The 24,366-nt window shown below is 35.9% G+C and overlaps 1 protein-coding gene across 1 annotated transcript; it reads right to left on the reverse strand.

Annotated features, from left to right (window-relative positions):
- Positions 1-76: 76 nt before the first annotated feature.
- LOC116173041 (centrosome-associated protein 350-like) lies at positions 77-23,997 on the reverse strand. The gene is made up of 11 exons (XM_031490323.1): positions 23,616-23,997; positions 22,943-23,564; positions 18,782-19,904; positions 13,657-13,752; positions 13,338-13,607; positions 13,165-13,289; positions 13,014-13,115; positions 12,613-12,966; positions 5,735-7,869; positions 5,590-5,687; positions 77-903 (listed from the first exon to the last, which is right to left on the reverse strand). The coding sequence occupies exons 1-11, from the start codon at positions 23,701-23,703 to the stop codon at positions 208-210; spliced, it is 5,709 nt and encodes a 1,902-aa protein (XP_031346183.1). The 5' UTR covers positions 23,704-23,997; the 3' UTR covers positions 77-207.
- Between the last annotated feature and the right edge of the window lie 369 nt (positions 23,998-24,366).

Consider the following 24,366-nt stretch of genomic DNA (forward strand, 5'->3'; position numbering starts at 1 on the left):
CTTTAAGTGCACCTTCTTGGCCTTAATCGCTTACGTTCATTGTTAGTAGTTGTACACTTGTTTATAAAATAAAAGCCATAGTTTTACGATTTATTGCAAAAAAATGAAGTATAAAAATATAAATTGATATGGCAAAGTAGTTAACATGAATGTATGTGTAACCTTCCTCCTATTAAAAATACAAGAGCGCTTATACTAATTGAATGATCAACTTAAATTTTTTTTCTTCAAAATGTTGCTTAAAACCTGTCCAGTTTCACTAAGTAACATATTAAATATTTCCTTCGTTAGTTCATCCTTAACGATCAATTCGTCTCTGTCATAATTCGTCCATTCCGCTTCTTCGCTTTGGCATTCGATTACTAGTAGTTCGTCGACATGGTCGCGCTTTTTCCCACTCCATTTGTGCTTTTTACTCTCGACTGCCTTCACAGTCTCAAACCCAAACATTTGCTTAATCTTCCTTTTTATTAATTTGTCCAAGCCACTTTGATCCAGTGGTTTCCCAATGGCAAGCTTTGTTCGTTTCTGAAGGTGCATCCAGGAAGGACCCGTTTCCGGTTCAAACTGTTTGTAATGGTCAATTGCGGTTTCCTTTGATAAATCAAAGACGAATTGGAAACAGTGAGCGCTTACGTTGTGTTTGAGATCGAGTATCTTTTTCGCGTTGTCCGATAAGGTGATATTGCGTATATTGTTCTCCTTAAAAGCTTTATGTAAGATTTCCGATGTTGCTTTGGTGATTACGTCTATTTGCGCTTCCCCAATTGGTAGAATACTGTCCTTGATGTTTGTCTGCTGCTTGGTTACTGGTGGCGTATATGGAGGGGGTGGTTTATTTGGAATTTCTCTGACGTATAGATAGGGCAGGTGCTCTTTTTGTTGCTGTTGAATTTCTTTTATCTATAACAAATTCAAGCTGCATTAAGAGTTCACTACTCAAAAGTATCTCCCAACAAAACAATTTTTTTCAGAAAGAGGGTTCTTAAAGGTCCTATTTTTGTATTTTACACATAGGTATATTTAACATAAGGTAATTCAGCAGACTTATACCATGTCGCGGTCACAAATGGGCCTGCAACTTTCATTAGGGTATAGGGTGTCATTCTAGAGATCACAACTACATCAGATTTCCTTGGGGATTAGAAAAAAGAAGACTTAAAATGGAAAAATAAAAATTATTTAACAAAGATATCATGTAACGGGTGGTCACTTTGCAGTTTAAAAGGGTATTTTTTCGAATGCGTATTTGATTCTACATAGTTACACATATACCGCTTCATAGCGAACATGAATGAATGTATGTCTAGAGATAAGAGCGATAAATGCTACTTCCAAAGATGAAATAAAAAAAACCTTTGAGAAAAAAGGAACTGTTTATGTGTCGGCTGTATATTCTATTATTTTTTGTTTTCTTGACAGCTCCCTAATGCCTACTACCCAAGTGTGCAACAGCAAGGGTGACTACTACTAGATTATCATTGTTTGCACTCGTCCAATTCTTCCTCCCATGTGAATTCTGGGATTCGTACATTTCTGTGTGAAGTATCAGATGTTCATCTCCAAAAATTCTTTCCATAACATCTACATATTCTGATTCCTGTGATCTTTTTCAATTCCTGCAACCAGACTTTCCATTTTTCATTAGCTTGCAATGTTAAATCTAAATCATCATCCCAGCATATTTCCGGCTTCCATGTTAACGAAGATTAGCTTTCCTTTAACTAAAAAACCTGAAGGGGTCGAAAACGCTCATTATTATCGCTAATGCTTCTCTTTTAGTCGGTAAGCGCGTGCCGTCCAGGATGTCCTTTTGCATCTTGTCAAAATTGCTCTTTCTCCCTCCCAAAAAAGACATAAGATCCGTTTGATTGCACCGTGATTAGTTTGTCCTTGAACTTGACCACCAAGTCTTCAGTTGTTTATTTTTTTACCTATGATCTTCGGGTATTCGCCCAATTACCTCCTTACAATCTGATTTCGAAACCACAAAGATAAAATCCTCCTTTTTGTAGGATAGAGAATACTTGAATATACCTTGGGATGGCTTCCTTCGTTTTAACACAATCTAGTTAATCATCCACATAGAATTTGTTTAATATACTATGTACGGTTATTGACAAAAGTAATGATCGCCTAATAGGTAAAATCTGCAGTATAAACTGTTGATGGTATTAAATTGAATAAGAACTGCTATTAAACATCAATATGAACAACGTTTTTTATTGTATCAGTTTCTAATGACAAACTCTAACTTATTTATATAGCAACAAACTACTACCTTAGATCAAACATAAATGAATTATTTAGTTTAAAGATTTTAGTACAACATAAACAACCAACATGCCTATCACATCAGGCTCCGTCGGTTTCTTCCAGGTAGAGATACTGGAATTGGTTGTGTATGCTGGATGCGATCATTACTTTTGTCAATGACTGTACGTACAGTTTCTGGATATTGTTCCCTAAACTATTCTGCGTTTCTATTCATAATATATTGAGAACAGCGAGGGCTACATACCTACTGTTCCAAACATCATCACATATTGGCAGTTATAGCTGTCTGAATTTCATGAGTATTTCTGGTTGAGGTTTCAAAAAATCAGGTCCTGTCAATATTTCGGAATATGGACTTGAGCCATGTGCTCTTGCTGCAGCGTTAAAAATCGAACCAAGTTCCTGTTTTTCGGATTCACCGTTCCAAAGTGAGGTTAAGTATTCCTTTCTTCATTTCATCAGAAGGTATCTTTTTTACCACCCATGCATTAGGGTAAAAAATGACCCACTACTTTTTTGACGGAAATACACGTTTTGAACCACCAGGAATTCAAATCAAACAAAATCTTGAGACATGAATGAAAAATCTTTCTTGGAGCACTTTTTTAATGTAGAATCCATTTTGATACACAGTTATTACACAGGGTGTTTGGTTTTTCTTATACGACCCTCAACTATATTTTTTCATATGGACCACCCTACATATTTTGGAGTTTTTCCTAAATTTTGATGTATCACTTATTATATTTATATTAAATATTATTTGCAATATTGCATTTCATACATTAAAATGTTTTTATTGTAGGCATCTAGGTTCCCATGACGAACAAAAGATGGCAGAATTGTTTAACAGCAATTTCTTGGTTACCTGTATTCTTTTACTTTAATTATATACCATAATATTATTTACTTATTATTTACATGTTTTCAAGTTCTTGTTTTTTGAAATTAAAAATATTTGGAAACTAATAAACATTTCCAAATAATCAAAAAATTGTCTTTTTACACAATCCTGCCATCTTTTGTTCGCCATGGAAACTTAGATGCCTACAATAAAAACATTATAATGTAAAAATGTAATATTGGACATAATATTTAATAGAAATATATTAGGGAATTTTATGCTCTTTTCAAAAACTGCAAAATATATAGGGTGGTCCATATGAAAACATATAATTTAGTGACGTATAAAAAAAACCAAACACCCTGTATAAAAACTGTATACCTATCGCAATGGATTCTACATACAAAAGTGCTCTAAGAAAGATTAGTTCTGGGGATATGGGGGTTAGTTAAGAAAATCGACTGAATTCGAGAAGCGGCCTCTAGCAGCCAAACTATTAGTGATAGTTGAATTCTTTTTGCGCGAGTGATTTTCTCTTTAAAATTGGGCTCAAGTCACCTAGGTCCATTTTTTCCAATCTCTTAAAATAAAGGGTGTTTTCATAAGAAAGACTGTTCCTCGGCCATTTCTCTAGTTCTAAAAATGACCACCAGAGGGCGTAACTGCCATCTTAAATTTTAAAATTGCATTTTCTTTAAATTTCGCATAATAAACCAAACATTCTTTTTTCACATTTTTAAAGAGAAGCAGTTTATCTATCTTTTTCGTAAAAACTAAAACTCAGTTATTACACAAACAAGGATGGTGTGGGGCGTTCAATTGTTTTTGCAATAACCTGCTTTAACTTCTTAACCGTTTGACCGATTGTAACAAATTTAGTATCGTCGAAAAGAGCATTCCTTGGACAACAAGAATCAACCAATAGTTAATGTAGTTGAATCCTTCTCCGCCAGGGGGCTAGTTTTGACACTATGATCCAAAATCCTAAAAAAATCAAAAACATCAAATGGAATGATAAGACTTTTTCATTATGAAAAAGTAGCCAAATAACACCCAAAGAGGCCAGTTAAACCGTTTTTCAAAACATCGTTCCTAACTTCAAATATTGGGAAAATGAGGATAATTAATTAATTAATAAAAAATGCTTAAATTGTGCTTATCTTATTTGACGTAAGATTGTTTGGAAAAGGACCCTACACGGTAGACCTTGGAAAATTAAACAAATGAAACATGATGCATTATAAAATAATAACAGCCGTAATTTGTAAATTATTCTGCTGTGTTTACATTCAGAAAGTGCAGTTTTTTGAATTTGTATATTAAATGCTTCTTGGTTAGAAATCGGCATTTTAGAAAAGATAACAAATTCAAAAAACTGCACTTTCTGAATGTAAACACAGCAAAATAATTAACAAATTACAGCTTTTGTTATTTTATAATGCATCGTGTTTCATTTGTTTAATTTTCCAAGGCCTACTTAAAAGTGTAGGGTGCTTTTCTTTCGCGCCATCGACAAATACCGGAAATACGTAAAAAGTAAATTTAAGATACAAGTTAAGCATTTTTATTAATTAATCTCATTTTCCCAATATTTGAGGTTAGGAACGAGATTTTGAAAAACGGTTTTCACTGGCCTCTTTGGATGTTATTTAGCTACTTTTTCATAAAGAAAAAGTCATATCATTCCGTTTGATTTTTTTAGGATTTTGAGTCATAGTGTCAAAACTTGCCCCCTGGCGGAGAAGGAATCAACTACATTAACTATATTTTGGTTGATTCTCATTGCCCAAGGAATACTCTTTTCAACCATACCAAATTTGTTAAAATCGGTCAAACGGTTAAGAAGTTAAAGCAGGTTATTGCAAAAACAATTGAACGCCCCACACCATCTTTGTTTTTGAAATTACTGAGTTTTTGTTTTTACGAGAATGATAGATAAACTGGTTCTCTTTAAAAATGTAAAAAAAGTTTTTTTAGTTTATTATGCGAAATTTAAAGACAATCCAATTTTAAAATGCAAGTAGGCAGTTACGCCCTCTGTTGGTCAACGGTTCTCGAGATATGGCCGAGGAACAGTCTTATTGGGTCACCCACAGACGTACAGGTGACAATATGAGTATGTGGCATGGGTGACAAAGGAGAAGCACGTTATTTTTAAAAAGCAACCAAATGCAATCCAAATAAGCACGTTAGGTTATTCCTCAATCAGTAAAATGATCAGCGGCGCTTTGGCCATGTCAAAGTTTTGGATAAGCTTTTTGATCACAATTGGTGTAATGGGTAAGACCCACTTCTAAAACTCGTGTCAAAATCTTCGACCATTGGTATATTCAGAAGAGAAATAGTCATTTGATCCCATTTATATACTGCTATTACTCTATGATACAGCTATGCAAGTACCTAATCAAATTCCTCTCAAATGAATGGGAGTGGATCAGAATATCGAAATAATAAAAAATAATAGTTACCTCCCGCTCAATTGCAATCTGTTTCTTGAGCAATTCTTCAACTTCATCCGTCACATTTTGAGTACCAAAAGACGACTGCGCATCTTCAGTGGGAGAAGCTGAAAACATTCAATGAGACTAACTCAACGTGAACTCACTTACTAACCGGAATTGGGAGAATTCTCCGCGGAAGCGACGTCATACGCGGTCACATAAAAGTCTTGCATTCTTGGACTTCGATCGCCTCTCGGACTTGAAATGTTGGCGTCGGAAAGTATTTCCAAGACCCGCTTTTTCACATCAATTTGCTTTTCATCAGCCACCTTCTCGGATATGCTCGCTTCCAGGTCACCTGAAGGAGTGTTGTCATCTGAAACACTCTGCTCTAGTTGACTAGTTTTGTCTTCTTTGCTCTCTAAGCTTAGGGCGAGTGAAGGGCTGGGAACCTCATTCGATTTTTGATCAGCTTTTGATTCCTCGGATATTGATTGTTCAGTTTCACTACTCGTGTCTTTATCTCTCTCCAAGCTTGGGATGTTTGACTTTTGCTCCAGAAGATCTCCGTCTTTGCTCACGTCAGTTTCATTTCCCTCCTCCTCTTCGGTTGACTTAACCTTCTCATCAAATTCACTGATGGATTCGATTGTATCAGATCGATTACCTTCTATAAAACCATAGCTAGATAGCAACAGACCTGCGGGTTTCACACTACTCTGACAGGTTTCTTCGTTTACAATCACCTCCTCTTCAACCTCCTCACTTTTACTAACCTCTGCATCTTCATAAGCTAAAGTATTACTTTTAGAATCAGTTGGCGATTTTGTTCTAGTGTCCTCAACAGATGCTGCATCTTCATCGACTTTAGGCAATTCAGAAACATCCACAGTTAATGGTGGTTTGCATGATGTTGAATCCTCAACTGTATTAGCCAAGCCCGAAACGTTGATGGCCGACGGCACTTTACTCTCCTGATCAAAAACTTGATCCTCTTCAATTTCACTAATCGAGTCAATGGTACGACTCGGCGAGACATTTTCACTCAAGTTCGACACGGAGAGGTCGCTAACTTTAGACTCGTCCTCGAGAGTCACCTTTACATCTAAATTTTTGAGCAAAATTTCGTTTACAATTTCATTACCTAAATCACAGATCTTTACTGAGCGGACCTCACCCGATAACCTCGTAATCGGCAACTTTGACTCACTTTCACTTTTATTGGTACGATGCGAATGGAAGCCGGTCCCTGTGCCTCGCTCCGTATTTATTTTCGAAGATATTAAATTACTCGATTCCACATTTGATGACACGAAGCCATTCTCTGAGATCCCGGTACCTCTTTGCGTATTTATTTTTGAAAACGGCTCCATAGTACTTGATACTTGACTAATATTAGATAAGTTTTGCTTTGGCTCACTAGATGTCTTCAACTCACCACTCGTGTTCGTGCTTTGAGTTTTTAGTTCCAGAAATCCATTAGACTCCACACTCGATTCTTCACTAACATTAGATAAGTTTTGATTTGGCTCACTAGATCTCTCCAACTCGCCGCTTGTGTTAGTAGGGTCTTCTGTAATTTCTTTGGAAGGAAGCGAATCACTTGGAGATTTGAGCTGTTCAATCGAGCCCAAATGAGTATGACTGGTTTCAAACTGCGCCTCATCCACATTGCGAGTGGGTTCATCTTCACTTGTTTCTAAAGCAGAGTGAGTCGAGGAAATAGAATTGTTAGCACAAGTTTCAGTCTTTCTGCTATGACTCAGAAGCTCAACGATGTTAGTATCAGACTTTGACTCTCGAAGAGGAGTTTTCCGCCTAGAAATTTCCGTTACAGTATTAATTTCATCAGACTCCGACGATTCGCCGATTTTTCCATTGCAACTTATGGCCACGGATTCAAAATCCGATAAGTATTCGGCACTGCGATTTTCATCAGCAAGAATGGACGACTGTCGCGATTCTGGTGTCCTCCTCTGTAACTTATCGTAGTGTTTGGCGTTTTTGCAGAATTTTTCCAGGGACGTCTGCGACATGTTGTAAACCTCGTCATCTTGGAATTTCTTCTCCTGTCGTCCGGTCATGCTCAACCATAATTGATTCAATTGGGATCCTTTGAATTTCTGCCTGGCGATTTTATTAAGATCAACGTCTTTTATTGGTGCAGCCTGATTGATAATGGAACTTGCGGCCATCTCGAGTTCGGATATCTTCTTTTCTTCTTCGAGGAGTCTCTGATGCCATTGTAGTATTTCTTCAGCCACCTTTCGCCGCTTCTGTAGTGCCGCCTCGCGCATCAACAGCGATCTAGTGGCGTAAATTAAGTTGTAACGTCAAATAATGTCGTACATGCATGTTTATTACTTACACTCTAATAAAATAGTTACAATGTTTACGGAGAGTGACACAAACGAGTGTTGTACTACTAATAACAACCTCCTACTGAATGAAGTGCTGACTAATTTTAAACATATATTTCCTTTCCATAGGAAGCTTCCTTTGAAAATACGTACTTTTGGAACGTTTCCAACAGGATATCTAATATTAGACGATTTGTTTTTAATCATTTCTAATATATCTAATAATAACGGACCCATTTACCAATTATACAACACCAACAAAACACATTTCCAAATTAGACGCAGTTCGTTAAAAAGTTTTAATTAAAGAGGGCGTCTAGTTACAACCGTACGAGGACTTTCAATAGCTTAAAAACGGAGATCCCATAGATGCTAATAAGACAAATTCACAATTCGTTAATTAGTAGATACTCGCAATTAAAGTGTCATAAATTAAATGGTCGTTCTATTTTCGTCTAACGTGACAAATTGTGTACGCGTTATTCAAAAGCAACGTTACATAAGCTGATGCACTTTATGATCCGAATTGGATGAGTCTCCATTGATTACGTTTCAACCCCTATTACATTACTAGTGAGTACACGCGTAAGTAGCCACAATGTGTCAAAAAGATTTTTTGGAAATAAAAATGCAAGTGGACAGATATTTCTGGATGTGTATTTCCCATCAGTCACTGGAAAGATGATTGACAGCCTAAGGAGACGATCCAGTCCTTTAGCTCGTCCCGCCAACAGATCATTCACAAAGTACAGCAAAAATAGGCAAAAAAGCTAAACTGCTACCTACAGGAGCTCTCCTCCCCCAAATAAACGCCGAAATAAAGATTCTCATAGTATATGAGAGATACTTCATCGAGTAATATGTACAAATTTCCACAATCATTCTCCACCAAGTAGCAAGAATGGCAATTAGAGACGAGGAAGTTTGAAGTTGACCCCACAAGAACCAAACTTATTACTAAACCAATAAAGCCATATACAGGGTGTGCTATTTTGATTGAGACTGCAGGGTATCTCAGCTGATTTTCGATTTTCGCGACCCTGTACCACTATTTTGTGAAACTTTTAATATCACAAGCAGAATCAATCTAACGACGTTTGTTTCTGAAATACAGGATAAAAACGAAAAATTTGACTTTTTGGGATGTTATCACATCTTACTGCCAATTTAAGAACTGATTGATTTGACCCAAAGTTGGTATTTTTTCAATGCAACACCCAGTATATTTTAAGGTCAATTTTTTGCATTCATTTTCCTGATTACATTGATGTATCATAACCTATATTTGTTTAATTTTATCCATGACAACCTTATTTTTTTACTGTTTTTAAATAGTAAGCCATAGATTCTGATTAAGGCATCTGATACCAATCCATAAAAATGGCTAACGGTAGAAACATGTCATTTCAAAATTTTGAAAAACATGATATAATATACAATTAATAATTATATAAAAACAGGTAACAGAATGCAAATCGTTGACATTAAAATATACAGGGTATTGAATTTAAAAAATACCAACTTTGGGTCCAATCTCAAAAACGGCGGAGAAAAACAGTATTATGCTCAAAAATGTTCATTAAAATTGGTTTGCTCATAATCTTCAGACTACCAAGAATGCAAATTGTACACTGTGTGTAAGATAAGGATGTCTATAATGGGGATCTCGGAAACCATAGAAGATATGAAGATGGTTAAAGAAAATTGTGCAATTAACGAGTTATGATCATGCTGTAAAGCTCACGAGAAAATTCCGATTACTTCCGAAGAAAAACCGAAATTTACCGATTTTGTTTTTTTTTTTTTCCTTAATTTGAACAGATAAAAAATTAAAACAAGTTATAAATTGTGCACAACTCTTGTGCAGATAGAGCGCATTTTTTTTAAACCGAAATAGCTTTTGTTTTAACATCACCAATATTTCTTGCAGACGTCTCAATCACCCTTAAGTACCCTCTTCCGACAATCCGTTCTTGAGGTATAAGGGAATATACCCGATCACGATAAGAGGTCGAGGAGGAGGCCTATGGTTGGTAGAAATTAATTCCTTTTGTTGAGACCTTTCATTAGAGTACCTACCATGAAGGATAAGATTAGTTCCACTCCCCCCCCCCTTCCGCTCCACCCCGTACTTTGATTTGATTTGATTTTTTTTAATTCTTAAAAAATGCGCTGAAAAGAGTACTTTCTTATTGCTATAAGACTTGTGCTTTCGTTTCGGAGAAATCATTATCAACTTTCTATAGAAGAATAATCACGTGTCACACTCTAAACTTTTATATAAATTTCAAAATCAAATGTTTTCTGAACACTGAACAAAACACCCACGAGTAACTAGACCTTGTCCAATCAACATGGCGGTGCATTCAAATGCATTTCTTTTTTTTTGTCTGCTATTTCATTCCGTAAAAATTAAATATGGCGTCCATAAAAAGTTCTGATAAAGATTCTCCTAAAAAGGTACCTATAGAAGGTGATAACGTGAATGGTCCATTACCAACCGTTTAAGCTAGAAAAAATGAAAACGAAATTTGACATTTTCAGATTTTCGGCGATATCGCAGTTATTTTCAAAATTTTCCAAAATTTCAAATGCGCATTTTTAGTAGTAAAAAGGGACAACTTTGCCCCCATTTAACCTACACTGTATCTAACACCGTTACGGTAAATTTGAACCATCCTGTACAGGATGTCCTATTTTTCTCCGTAATTAATAGATATCAAAAAAGTAATATAGGCGTCATAGTAGGTATACAAGGGCGAACCTGGCCCTGTTGTTAAGGTGTGTAGGTTAACTCCAGGGCATTGAATGTCATCGGAAGCCAACGTGCCCCTTTTTTGTGAGACATATTTCACTTTCAAGATTACCAAAGGAAAATGTGCAGTGTCAAATTGTATCCATAAAGTCATTAGAGGTCCATGACCCCATTTTTGTAATGTCATTTTATTTTCAAGGTCATCAAAGTTCAATGACCTCAAAACCTTACGTGAACGCCAATCGAATCGAAACGTTAACGAAATATTTTCAATATTGATTGAAAAAATGTAAAAAAAATTCTTTTTGATATTTTTAGGTAGAAGCCAGTGGCGTAGCCAAAAAGATTTTTTGGATCACCGTTTCTGAGATTTGACTCAATGTTGGTATTTTTAAATGCAACACTATATATCTTAACGTCAATTATTTGCACTCGTTTTCTTCATTAGATTGATGTATCACAGCCTATATTTCTTATATGATTAACGGTATTTCTTTTAAAATTTTGAAATGACATGTTTCTACTGTCAGCCATTTTTATTCATTGGCAGCGGCTGCCATAAATACAATAAAAAAACAAAATATCCATGAATCCACGGCGTACTATTTAAAAAAATATACCTTGTGATACATTGTGATACTCTTAAAAAATGGAAGATTCGCTGGTCCTTTGTGAAAAACTATAAAGCGGCAGTCTCAAAGTGAAACGTTTTAGGGAGAACATTACATCGGGATAGGGGGGGGGTGTGCGAAGTACCCCTCAGCGCGCACCTGGTGATTTTATATTTATAACAAAATAAACATTAATCTTTTTTATTTTTCCTGGAGGGAAACCCAAGATATTTAATGGGCGCCTGTGGGGTAGGAAAAACCCTTAAAAACGAAAGATTCAATAGCGCGTTATGAAAAACTATCGGTAGTCCTAGGGCCAACGTTTTGAGCAGGGGTCTGGAATACCCCACAGTGCGCGCCTGTAGATTTAATGTTATGTGTAAGAAAATAAATATTAATCTGTTTTATTTTCGGGGGGGGGGGGGGTATTTGAAATCCCCCCACCCCCACCTCGTTCTGTATCCACCTCCTACATACTTAATGCTCTCACTACCTCCACCATATTTCCAAGGTAACACCAAGTCTATGGGGTAGAGAACATTCCTTAAAAGAAGGAAGATTCGACGGAGTTTTATGAGGAACTATCCTGGGAGTTCTATGGTCGAACGTATTGAGCGATAACATAGCACTGGGATGTCTGGGGGACATGGAACACCCCCAGCGCGTCTAACAACCGTATGATATGTCAGAAAATAAACAATAATTTTTCTTATTTTTCGTAGGCGTTTAAACCACCTAAGCCCCAGATGTATGTCCGCCCCCAAGATACTTACCTTTACTATTTTTACATGTTGATTCTGTAATCAAAATTCTTTCTTTCAAATGGGAACTTTTAACACATTGAAATTCTCAATTTTTGTAGTTTTTTTGTACAGTTGAGCTTGTTCTTGACGGAGTCCAGGATTCCGGGACATAAAAACAAAGACAGGCTTAATGCCAGAAATTTGGCAACCCTGTAACATGAATGCCCCATACTAAACGCTCAATATCAATTCACTACTGCGACCAATAAGTAAGTGAAGACGCTCAAGGAATACACAAACACGTCTAAAGCAAAAATTCTTCCGTGCTTCCAAGGAGCACTTTGATCAACCGGCATGATGATAATGCAACCCCTGCAATCGCTCCTCAATCTAACAAATATTCGCGAAAAACTGATTTTCCGTTTCCTATGAACGGTGGACGATAGCGCTGTGGCTACAAAAAATTACAAAAAAAAAATTTTTCATTTCCTTTACAGTACCCCCCTCATTTTTCAATCATCTATACAAACCTTTTTATTACAATGTATGACAATTTTCTTTGGATGCTTTCAGATACTTACCTTTTAACAGTTTCCGTTGGCATACTCGACGTATGATTGGTCTTGATTTGCAACTTCTCGCTTAAGATTATTTCCTCAGAAATCTGACTGACAACCGAATGCGATCGTTGCTCACTCACGATCTCCTCAGTTACGGAACTTTTTCTAGTCATTGATGTTTCGGAAACGACAGTATCACTCTGACTTCTTATATTATACACTTTTATGGGCCCACTGTGCCGCCTCTCTTCTCTAGCGTGCCGTTTTATTTTGGTAACAGTGCCGCCTGTTGAAAGCTGAGCCTTAATCATGTTGCGTTGCTCTTTTAACACAGATTTGCGCTCCTTCGAGGCGGCCTTCTGCATTTGCTTCAACCTGCAAGAAAACTTTAGCATTAAATGGACAGAAACGCTTTATGATACCTTTGCATCTCATGCCGTTCATGTTCGAGCTTAATCAGCAGACCCCTCTGTTTCTTCTTAATCGCCGATATCTCTTGCAGCTGCCCCCCATCCTTCAAATGTCTAAAACAAGAGAATTACGCACGTTTTTAACACGCAAAGGACCACTCACTTCTTTTGTATCTCCAACCAAGCCAATTCGCCTTTGGTGCGATCAACTAGCGCCTTCTCTCGAATTTTTAGAATAGCCTTTAAATTTTCAATTCGCGCATCTTCGTCTTTAATCAGCCGTTCGAACTAAAACAAAATGCGACAATTTGCACGTAGCCCAGGTCAACAAGTTACCATATCTAGAGATAATCCGGCAAATGTACCCTCGCCGTTAATCTTCTCGGGCACGACCGAATTATCCGAGCAGCTTTCCTCGATTGGCGAATTGAACTGAGACAATTCAAAACCTGTAGTGATGAGCGTGTCGTTGTCGCTGACGTCAGAGCCTCGCGAATAGTTTATGGTGGCGATCTGACTTTGCTGATTCATAAACGACGTTTGAGTGTCACGTGTATGGAAGCTCATTGCGGTGTCGTTCTTCTTGTTGTGAAGTTCGAGCAATGACTGAAACATGGCTGTGAATTGGGGGAATTTACAAGATTAATGTAGGTACCTTTTCTACAGCCATGACTTGTCGAAGGGAGTTGTTAAAGTCATTGAGAAGATGTAGCTCCGCCTCAAATTTTAAATGAATCTCATTTGCTTTGACCTGTAAGTGTATTAAATTGGTACGATAAAGTTGTCATTAATTGTGATAGGTAATCCACCCTCTCATTATATTAATCTTTTCAGGCTTTTATGCCTGCCTAAACAGTTCATTCGAGTGCGATGAAACTTTTGATAACGGTCGGACGAATGCTCGCGAAGGTTTTTGATGTATCAAAATCGTGCGAGGTGAGACGGGGCAGCCGCCGAAGCCGAGCGTTTACGTCCTTACCGGGGACGAATAATTTGGGCAAGGCAGCGCAGCCGAAACCGAATTTATCTCATCCGGGAGCGCGACATTGACAGATAGGCGGTACGAAGTTCGCCGGGTTCGCTTGTTATTAATAAAAAATAGTGGTCGCTATTAAAAAATACATAATTATGCCCCCCTTGACTCTGCAGACGTACGCCACTGAAAACAATTTTAAAGTGTAACTTTTTTATGATTTTAGATATCATAAAAAACTTGATTGTAATTTTGAATTTAGTTTTCCGCACAAAATTTCTACCCTGTACAATCCAAAGTATCCAAAGATGTCTCTGGATATCCGAGGACGAGTCCGAGGAGTTGGCAGAATGTGTCACGTTCCAATTTATTTTTGTTCCAACTAACCCACCATGAACTGTGGCTACTTATGAATCTAAACATCTCAGGGACCAAAACTTTGGCTGATTTTTTTTAGAAAATTAACCATTTCTGTCGGAATGTCGAAGAAAGCCCTCAAGCGGCGATATGTGAAACTAACAAAACTTCAAATATTATAATAATTTGTAGCCGAAGAATAACTTTTCAATTAACCTGAGTTTGTTAAAATCGGTCAGCCGTTTCGAAGATACAGGGTGTTATTTACGGAAACCTTTGAATACCCCCCACCACTTCATTTTTAAAGATACAGCTTATAATTGTCAAACAAAAAAGGTTCAGATTATCACCGACTTCAAAGACCGGGCATTTTTTTGTTAAGTTAATATAGCGGAATTCACAGAAACATCACTTTTTTAGATTCCAGATTGCAGTTACGCCCCCTAGCGGCCATTTCAGAAACAGAAAAATATTTTCCAGGTTTTTCTCGTGGCCGTTTTACTAATCACTTTTTTTACCGCAAGCCTCTACGATGGACAGGTTCCCAGATACAGTACCTCGCATTCTTATTTGACCACTCTGTATATAGGTAGAAGGACGAATTAAATGATTTGGCTAGGTTTTGTTGCAGGCCGTTTCTGATTTTGTGAAAATTTTCGAAAAACTTGGGAGTAGGTCCAAGTTTTTACGAAGAAAAATTCCGAGCTTGACCAAATTTGGTATCTTTGAACAAGAAAACAAGGAAACCAAACTCAAATTTTTTGAAAATAAAAAAACTTGGAATTTTTGTTGTATTAAAACGACTCATTTTGAATTAGTTATTTTCATGTTGAAAAATCCCCATAATTTTTCCCACCCCTGTAGCTTTCCACCGTGAGAGTGCCAACTTTGATGACCACCCTGTACATGAACGCATGGCATCGAAACGTGATATAAATTTGGGGCACTTCATTACGAGAAACTGCAGCTTCTGGATCTATGTAGTTCTTTACTACCAGAAGGTAAATCGTGAATAACCTATACGTATCACTTTTTAATTTGATAGTCTTTAATTTAAGGGTTGGTGAGATTGAAAACCTTTGATTTGACGGTTGTTGTCATTAGTTCCCTTATTTACTTGAGCACAAACCGCTAGGGGGCGTTTTTCGAATTTAATCAATTTCTTTAATGCCCCATAACTTTCTTATTATTAAAGATAATTGATTTTAGAATCCATCGCAATTCATAGTTTTTATACGGTGTTTGGTTTTTCTTTACGACCCTAAACTACATTTTTTCATATGGACCACCCTATATATTTTTGAAAGCCTACAGTTTCCTAAATTTTGATATCACTTGTTAAATTTATATGAAATATTATTTTTTTAATAGTCTTAATATCCAAGTCTCCATGGCGAATAAAAAATGGCCGGATTGTTTAAAACGACAATTGCTTGGTTATCTGCATTATTTATTTATATATTATATGATTTATTTGTTTAATTCACATGAGTTTTCATGTCCTTTGTTTTTTGTGTGTTATTTGAAATTAAAAATATTTGGAACTAATAAAAATTTCCAAAAAAAGAAATTGTCAATTTAAACAATCCTGCCATCTTTTGTTCGCCATGGAAACCTAGATGTCTGCAGTGTTAAGGGTGCGTTTGCACGCCATGGTGTAAGAAAAGTGAACTAAGAAGTATTTTTGAAATATTCGTTGCTTTGTGCTGCCATCCCGAATCCGCGATCCCTATTTGTACCTCGTTAGGTCGCTAACACTCGCATACATTCGTCTTGAGATAAAATTAAAAATAGTATTTTCATTTTGCTTATCTTTGGTTACCACCTGTAACTGTAAATATCGTTCCGTAACTCTAAAAAGGGAATTTAGTGATCTTGCGAAATAAATTCTACCTAAAAATACTTATTTACCATAATATGCGGTTTTGTTCAGTAATTCAATTGAATGCCAATAACAGTGCCTAAGTAACTGTAATTCCTGAAATGCCATTCAAAGTTGGGTTATGTTATGGATTATGTTTACCTGATTTTCTATTAACTGCAAAATAACAAAAAAAACCAGTACCTACCTAGGTAAGTAAAGTTGAGGATCTTTATTTTAATATAGTTCTATTAATGGATTGTTTTAGGCTATCCTTCGACTGTACACATTTCCGAAGATTGACTTCCGACACCGAGTACATTTTTTTCCGATTATCATTTTACCGAACGATGTCATTGCAGTGCGTTTATATAAGGCCATCGGTCACATCATGATCAGAACACGGTGCGGTCAATTATTGTAACCGTGTATTTCTGTACTGTTCATGTTCTGACCGTAACCTGACCGATAATAATGTGAATCGGCCTTAAGGAATACTCAGCCTTTATGATCACAAAGGACAATCCACGCAATATTTTTAGGAAAACCAGATTTGCAAGTCAGCAATACTAACTCATAATTGAATGTTATTTGTTTGGGTGTGAAATCATATTTTGATATAATACCGATAACATTGAGATCCTTCACTCAACGATTGAATTATTCAATGCCGATAGTATGTAGTTCATTCAAATTATGGGAACCAAGATGGCATCCAATCGGTGGGGTTTCGTTATTATTAATAGTGCTTAAATTTAGTTGTAAGTGACGTGTACATTTATTATCGAATAAATATATAATCTTCAGTTACTGATTTCTTGCAGAGTTGTCTGATAGCACTTCCGAGGTGTAAATACCATCGTACAAGTCGACAGTGCTATTAGATAGCAACTTGGGCGAGAGTATTCTTGCCCATAAGTAGCGCTTCGTCTGGTAAACGTAAGCAGTATTAACACTGTATTATCAATTCAGAAACACCATCCCACATAACCTCTTTTTGTTGTAAGCTCTGAAATTTTTATATTAATTAATTATAACGTAGAGTGAAAAATCCCATGATCCTAAACTCAACGTTTATAAAGACTTCTTTTGCCAGTTTCCTAACCCAAATTTTGAATGTAGGTAACGTTAACCAGTGTAATTCCTACTTATGGTACGGTTTTTTGCTGGATACATTTTATCTGCATTAATAACCAACAAAGCCAATAAAGGAATAAGTTATACTGCTAAAAAATAGATACATTAATACATTCCAATAAGTACTCCACTTTAAATTTCCCGCTTTGTAAGAATAGTATACCGTAGCCATCTTAGTGGATACACGTTGAACTACACTGAGCACAGATTTCTTTTCTATAATTGTTTTACGAGTTATTTTTCAAGTGTACGGAGTTCATACCGTTTGTGCTTTAGAAACCACATATTATCCATTTTTACATCACGTTTTATTCCTTATATGTTCAAGAATCTGGAGAAACAATTTATATTTCAAAAACTTCTTTGACCTTTGAATTATACACAAAAGGTTGCCATTGTAATCGAACGTCTACTTTATACACTTTCAGAGAATGAGCTATGAGTTTTAATGCAATATAAACCGTTCACTCATAATTTACATACATTTAAGAACAAGAAATAACAAACATTTCCGAAAAAAAATGTATATTTTTTAAAAACGGTATGAATTCCGTTAGGCATGTTTCCCATAAGAAAGCTATTGTGAGATAGGCAACACACAATACTGATAGCGCGCCCTTAATGCATTATAAAAAGCAATATTGCAAATAATATTTAATATCAATATAACAAGTAATACGTCAAAATTTAGGAAATTTTAGGCTCTCAAAAATATATAGGGTGGTCCATTAGTTTAAGGTCGTATAAAAAAAACCAAACACTCTGAATAAAAACTGTGGTGTGGCTTCTACATAAAAAAGTGCCCTAAGAAATATTTTGCCAAAATCAATTATCGTTAATAATAAGAAAGTTATGATGCATTCAAGACATCGACTAAATTCGAGAAACTCCCAAACCATTAGTCATAGCTGAATTCTGTTTGTGACGGTAGCCTCTTTAAAATTGACCGAGATCCATTTTCTTCTATCTCTTGAAATAAAGGGTGTTTCCAATTTGAACCACCCTGTACTGTCGGCATTAGAAGACACAGCCACGGAAAATACTATTCCATTCCAATCTTGTCCATTGTACAGGGTGAGTCAACGATTGCGCCTTGAAGATAAGATTTTTCGATAGAGTGCTTTTGTATTATGATATGGTTGAATATTCTCCACATTTTAAAAATATTTGGAATTATACAGGGTGCGCCCACAAAGTAGGGCGCCAAAATGTATGATGTAATGATTAGAAATTGAGGCAATGGGTGGCGCCACATATAAAGGGAGAACATTAGGGTTTAGATAATGGCGCTTCTGCTGGGGTTACCAATTTTGTAACTTAGCACCAAACGATTTATGATCTTCACAAATACAAACACTTACCTTATTTGGAGGACACAAGCATAAACCAAGCATCACCCATTAGGTGGATTACCTTTCAAAAAAATTTAAAAAAAAAGCATACAAATCACACCTTGCTTTCGACAAAAGACTTCTCCCCAGGTTTAAGAGTAATACTTGCAACCCTATTTGATACCGTCCCACCATCCTTTTGCTCTGAACTCGAAATAGGTAACGAGCTCTTCAGGGACACACTCGGCGGTTGCAGCGCAGGTACTTCAGACACACTTGTAAAGTTGCTCGAATACTCTTGGGAACCACTCAATTTTTCAATTACACCGGCAGTCGGCAACACATTTTCCTTATTTTCCAAGCTGTAAGTATCGCCATTTTCTTTTACTGCATCCTCAATGTTTTTATCGGACGATACAGTACTGGCACTATTACGGACAGCACTGCTGTTGATTTTTTCAGTTGGCACCTCCGATTTTTCACTCGCAATCTCATAATTGCACCTGTTAAACGATATAATACTCTCCTTACTTCCGCTAATACGTTCGGATATCTCCGACTCTACGGATTTCCGTTGTCTTAGCCTCAACTTTTTCACCCTGTCCATGTTAATCTTTAGTCTGAGCTCCTCGTCGGTATCCGAATGAGCTCGTTTATTGGAATGTAACATATTGGTATCCGCACTACTTTCACTAGACAATTCGGGAATGTTCTTTGAGGTATCCGATTCACTGGCACAGCCGTTTTCTAAACCCGTGTGAGATTTTCTTAACGTTAAATGTTCTACGGACTTTACATCTAAATTAAGGCACTTATCAGATAGGAATGACTTTAAATCTGGACTTCGACGTACGGGCGACTCTAAAACTACCGACGCGTTCTCCTTCGCTTGTTGAGCAACTAAATTTAATTTACGTTTGACGGCACTTATAAAATTGTACGGATATGGCACAACTTCGGGCAAGCTAACTGGCTTCGGCGATTCGTAGAGGTTCGTCTGAACTTCCTTACAAACAAGCTCTTTCGTCGGTTCACCTTTCTTAGCCTCTATTATAGACTTTCGATGCCGATAGCCGCGAAATAATGCCTGAATTTTGGTGGCGGCTACTTCCTTATCAATTTCAGCTGTTTCGAGCACATCAAAAGTGAGTGGTGAGCGCGCGCTTACAATTCTTTGACTAGAAACACATTCGAGTTGAGGAACACTCTCGACCATCTCTTTTCGCTCTGAGGAAGTGTCCGCCCTGGAAATACAAGGTCATTTTATTACACAAATCCTTGAGTAAACGCGGAAATCACTTTGAAATCCTCCATTACCAAATCTAATAAATCCGCCTTAGCGGTTTTCAAAAGATTTACTTTCAAATTTGAATTTTTTTCAACATAGGAAAATTTACAAATATACCGCTTCATAACGAACGTGAACGAAAGTATGTCTGGAATAAAATCGATAACAAAGTGTGCATTTTCGAGATAAAAATCTACGGAGACCGAATTGTAAAGAGGGTTTTCGATAGATAAGGTTAGACTTGCAAAGAGTTCAAATTAATTTCACGTAAAAAACGAAACGTTTTCGTTTAACTTCAAGACCGACCATGTCCAATATCGGCGTGTCAAAAAAATAAGTCGCAGTCGACATTTTTATGTATATGCGAATATACGAATTCCATTAAATTTCGGGACCTTAGCGGCCTGATTCGCCTTTTATTTACGAGTGATAAAATATACGTAAAGGTACATTTTCGAGTCGGAAAAGCGCTTTGCAATTAAAAAACAGGATTGAATAAACGGACAATAGTTTTTTTTGGGTCGCTAATAATTCGGAGCAAGCTCCTCAAAGTGGACTGACATAATTGGATAACGCGTTGTGCGATAAATACATTTTTTGCGCTCCGTGTGGAGTAAATCAACGTGTTTTGTCTTCCATTTAAGGGACGCGAAGCAAAGAAGGACAACAAACTGCACCCTAAGGATTAAACACAAACTTATAATATACTAATGTATAGAACGGCATACAGCAGGGAAGCTAATAAATTGGACAAAATTAATATCAACACAACGGAACTTGGCTTATTATTCCTGTGCAATAATCACGATCACTTTCGCGAAATTGAAAGCGGTTTGCATATAACGTTACCAGAGTCGCCCAAAAAGTCAACTGTACACATCAAAGTTCAGTTCAGTTCATCAATTTGTTATCAGAAGAGAATATTACCCACGTCAATTACTGTAAGTTTTATTAAATTTTTGGATTTTTATAAAGTAGTGGTCGGTTACTTGCATAAGTAATTTTGTTCAGTCATTTTAATATTCCTAAAGGAATCGATCCGTGAAAATTATATGCATGAAACAGATTTTGTTTCTATTTATTTATTGATATGAATCGAAACCAAGCTTTTTGTTACTTTGTTGCATTTAATTTCAGTGATAATATTCCTTTGGTTGGATTAATATTTTGTTTAGCATTCAGATATTTTGAACAGGAGAATGTACCAGTAATTTATTATGTGATAAAGAGTATGGAATTTATTGGTATTTCTTTTATAAGCTAAACCGATATTTTAAGAGGAATAACTTGGAAAGAAACATGTAATTTGATCGCCTTAATATAGTCAATCAACTAATTTCACATACATATTCATTTGAGTTCAATAAAACTAGAACATTAGATTTTGAATTTCAGGTTTTCAGAGGGGATAAAGGGTCAAATTACCGTACGGAGAATAAAAAACATTGTTATTACTGAGCTAGCCGTGGGTCAAATAGACATTAATTGTCATATTAAAACTTTAGCGCATTTTCCATGAATTGATCAGTACTTCCCGGTCATCAATAAATAAAAAGAACAAATAAAAAGAAAACGCTTTCCGTAGTTATATTATGGCATGTTAGTATATCTGTAGATAATTTTATTTTTATTTATATTGTTTCATTATATTTATATTTACATTATGTTATATTGGTAATTTGTCAATCTTGTTAGGTGTTATTCTGTTCTATGTAATTTCTGCTGTTACAATTTATGACAAATATTGCATACATACGGAATGTAAGTACTGGCAATATAAAATATACAAATACAAATACATCGGGCTATTTATGCGTACAAAGGAAAATAATTTATGGCACCAATATTATTACCCGATGTTTAAATATGCTTGTATTTACTAGAATAGGCTGGGGTTCAAGTTTCAAGAAAATATCTCCATAAATAAAAAAGTTGGCATTATGCTGTGTACAATATGCGATATGCTTGTTACTAGAAGCGTCTGTAGTTAAAATTTCAAAAAAGCTTCTGTCTTTTCCAATATGCCTTATGCCTGTTGTTACTAGCAATATCTGGATAAATTTCAAAAAATATCTCCATAAATAAGAAAGATAAAGGCATAAATTAAAAAAAGTTTGTTTATAATGATTGTTGAATAAACTTCCGTTTTCAAAATAAATATATGGGAACAAATAAAGAAGTTATCGATTTTAACCTCATTTTTTTATGGAACACCCTGTATATTTTAATCTAAATATTCTCTGTCCAAAATGATATTGATTCGAAAAGATTCAAAAATTAAAATTTTTTTTTTAATTGAAAAATTCGAGGAAAAATTTATTTAAAATTTTTTTGCAATTATTTTTCCAATTATTTTGAATCACTTAAACCTTTTTTGATTATTATTCCTAGTGTGTTATATTTTGAAAGAAAGAATTTAATATAGATGGATTTTAGATTAAAATATACAGGGTGTTCCATTTAAACAATACGGTTTGTCTAATATTTTTTTACCTGACTTATTTTGAAAAAGGTGGAGAAAGTTTTGTAATAAACATTTTTATGTATCTCTTTTAACCAAGAAAATCTCAAAGAAAATATAGATTATTCTGAAATTGACAATTTTCCATTCTTTCAAGCACGCGAATATTTTCAAATTTTGATTTTACCATTTGAAGCACATGACGCTAAAAAGTGTGTATTTTAGATATTTTTACGTAGAATCCAGTGGCATAGTTGAAAACATTTTTGGACCAGTTTCTTAGATTTGACCCAAACTTGGTATTTTTTAAATGCAACACCCTGTATATCCTAACGTCAATTTTTGCATTCTTTTTCCTGAATATCAAAACCTTTTTTATATGACTATATACAGGGTGTCCACAGATTGGGTGTATATAAGGTGAGATCTTCATGTTCCAAGGATGGCTTCTGCTTAGTCTTTAAATTCCATTGAAAAAATCAGTCAAATCAATTAATATACAGGGTGATTTTCTAATTTGTGGAAATACCTACCTGTAGGTTTTTGCCGCAGTGTTTATCCCCTCGACCCGCTCCTTAGACCGTGCTCGATTAACATTCTTGGTCAGTAATTTCTGAGACGTCTCACGTAACTCCTGCAGACGTTGCTTTTTCAAATCGGCAATTGAAACCCCCTCCTTCCTCTTATTAATCATCTCCTCTCGCCGTTTTTCCCTCTGCTTCTTTATGTATTCGCGAGCGACATCTTGATTGTAGTGTCGAACCTTTTTAGTTTGAAGCACCTCCGATTTGTCGGCCGGTTTAGATTTCGGCAACGGAACGATGATCTTTTCCGGCTCGCTTCCATTATTGTAAAGTATATCGGCGATATTATCCTTGAAAGTTTTCGCTTTTATATCCCTAACCTCGGTTTCGGTATCGCGAGGCGGAGACTCCTGGAAGTTACATTTACGTTCCGTAATACCCCTACTAATCAACTGTTCCAATTCCACTTTCAATTGTTCAATTTCGTTTTTTGTTTTTGCAACTTTATCGCTGACTAAAGCTGCTTCTTGTTTCTTTTTCAGTTGGACAACTGAGTCGGTTTGCGTGGGCATTTTGAGAATCGTTCCCGGCACGGTTTTGACTAGAGTGCATTGCCGAAAAGAAGTTTGCGCTACAAATTAAAAATTATTAACTGCAAACGAGACTAAAGTAAGCGACTTACGTGCTACATATTTTCTATTAAGTCGTGAGGGAGATGTGTCACTGAATGTTACATTTTTAACCTTTTCTTGCCTTTTCTGTTGTAACATTTACCTTAGTAAGTAGTATTGTTAAAAAAAATTGTTCATAATTGTACAAATAACAAAAATTCGCATAAAATTAAAGAAGAACGGTTGAATACATTTGTAAATGTAAACGTTGCGAAGTTGCCAATACTTTTCAAGGACGTTCAGCAATTTTTTCTAAAAAAATAGTCTTCTCTCTTGTACTACCACTAAATGTAGATCTTAAAAAGGATACTGGAAACTAAAATAAGCCTGTTTATAGGAATGATATTTCCGAACACAATTAATATCGAAAAGGGGACCGCAAACTTTGTAAAATTGACAACGTTACATTAAAATTCAAATTGGCTGTGGCTCTTGTAGCGTACGAAGTTTGTAACTACTACCTCTTAAAACAGTGGCGTAGCTAGGGGTGACAGAAAAGCATGGAAGAAGTTATTGTAAGGGCCATAGTTTATGCAAAGGTAGTGTAGTGTACCGTGTACGTAAACATGAAATAGAATATAGAAAGAACAAACGTTGTGACGTCTGATGGTTTAAACCTTAAAGTGAAGAAAAAGATAAGGGAGGTAACTCGGTATAACTAATCATCAGCGCCACGGTATAAAATAGTATGTACAATTACAATGTACAAATTAGTTCGCATATTTTCTTCTGAGCATGGTGGCACTGTATGTTGGACGCATC

Source organism: Photinus pyralis, unplaced genomic scaffold, assembly GCF_008802855.1.
Source record: "Photinus pyralis isolate 1611_PpyrPB1 unplaced genomic scaffold, Ppyr1.3 Ppyr1.4_LG6, whole genome shotgun sequence".
NCBI lineage: Eukaryota > Metazoa > Arthropoda > Insecta > Coleoptera > Lampyridae > Photinus > Photinus pyralis.

Coding starts and splice junctions, on each gene's coding strand:
- LOC116173041 (XM_031490323.1), bottom strand. CDS start 23,703: ATGTTACAACAGAAAAGGCAAGAAAAGGTTAAAAATGTAACATTCAGT. Junction 7,870..12,612: donor CCAACGGAAACTGTTAAAAG/GTAAGTATCTGA, acceptor TTACGCCACTAG/ATCGCTGTTGATGCGCGAGG. Junction 904..5,589: donor AGATTGCAATTGAGCGGGAG/GTAACTATTATT, acceptor AATTTGTTATAG/ATAAAAGAAATTCAACAGCA.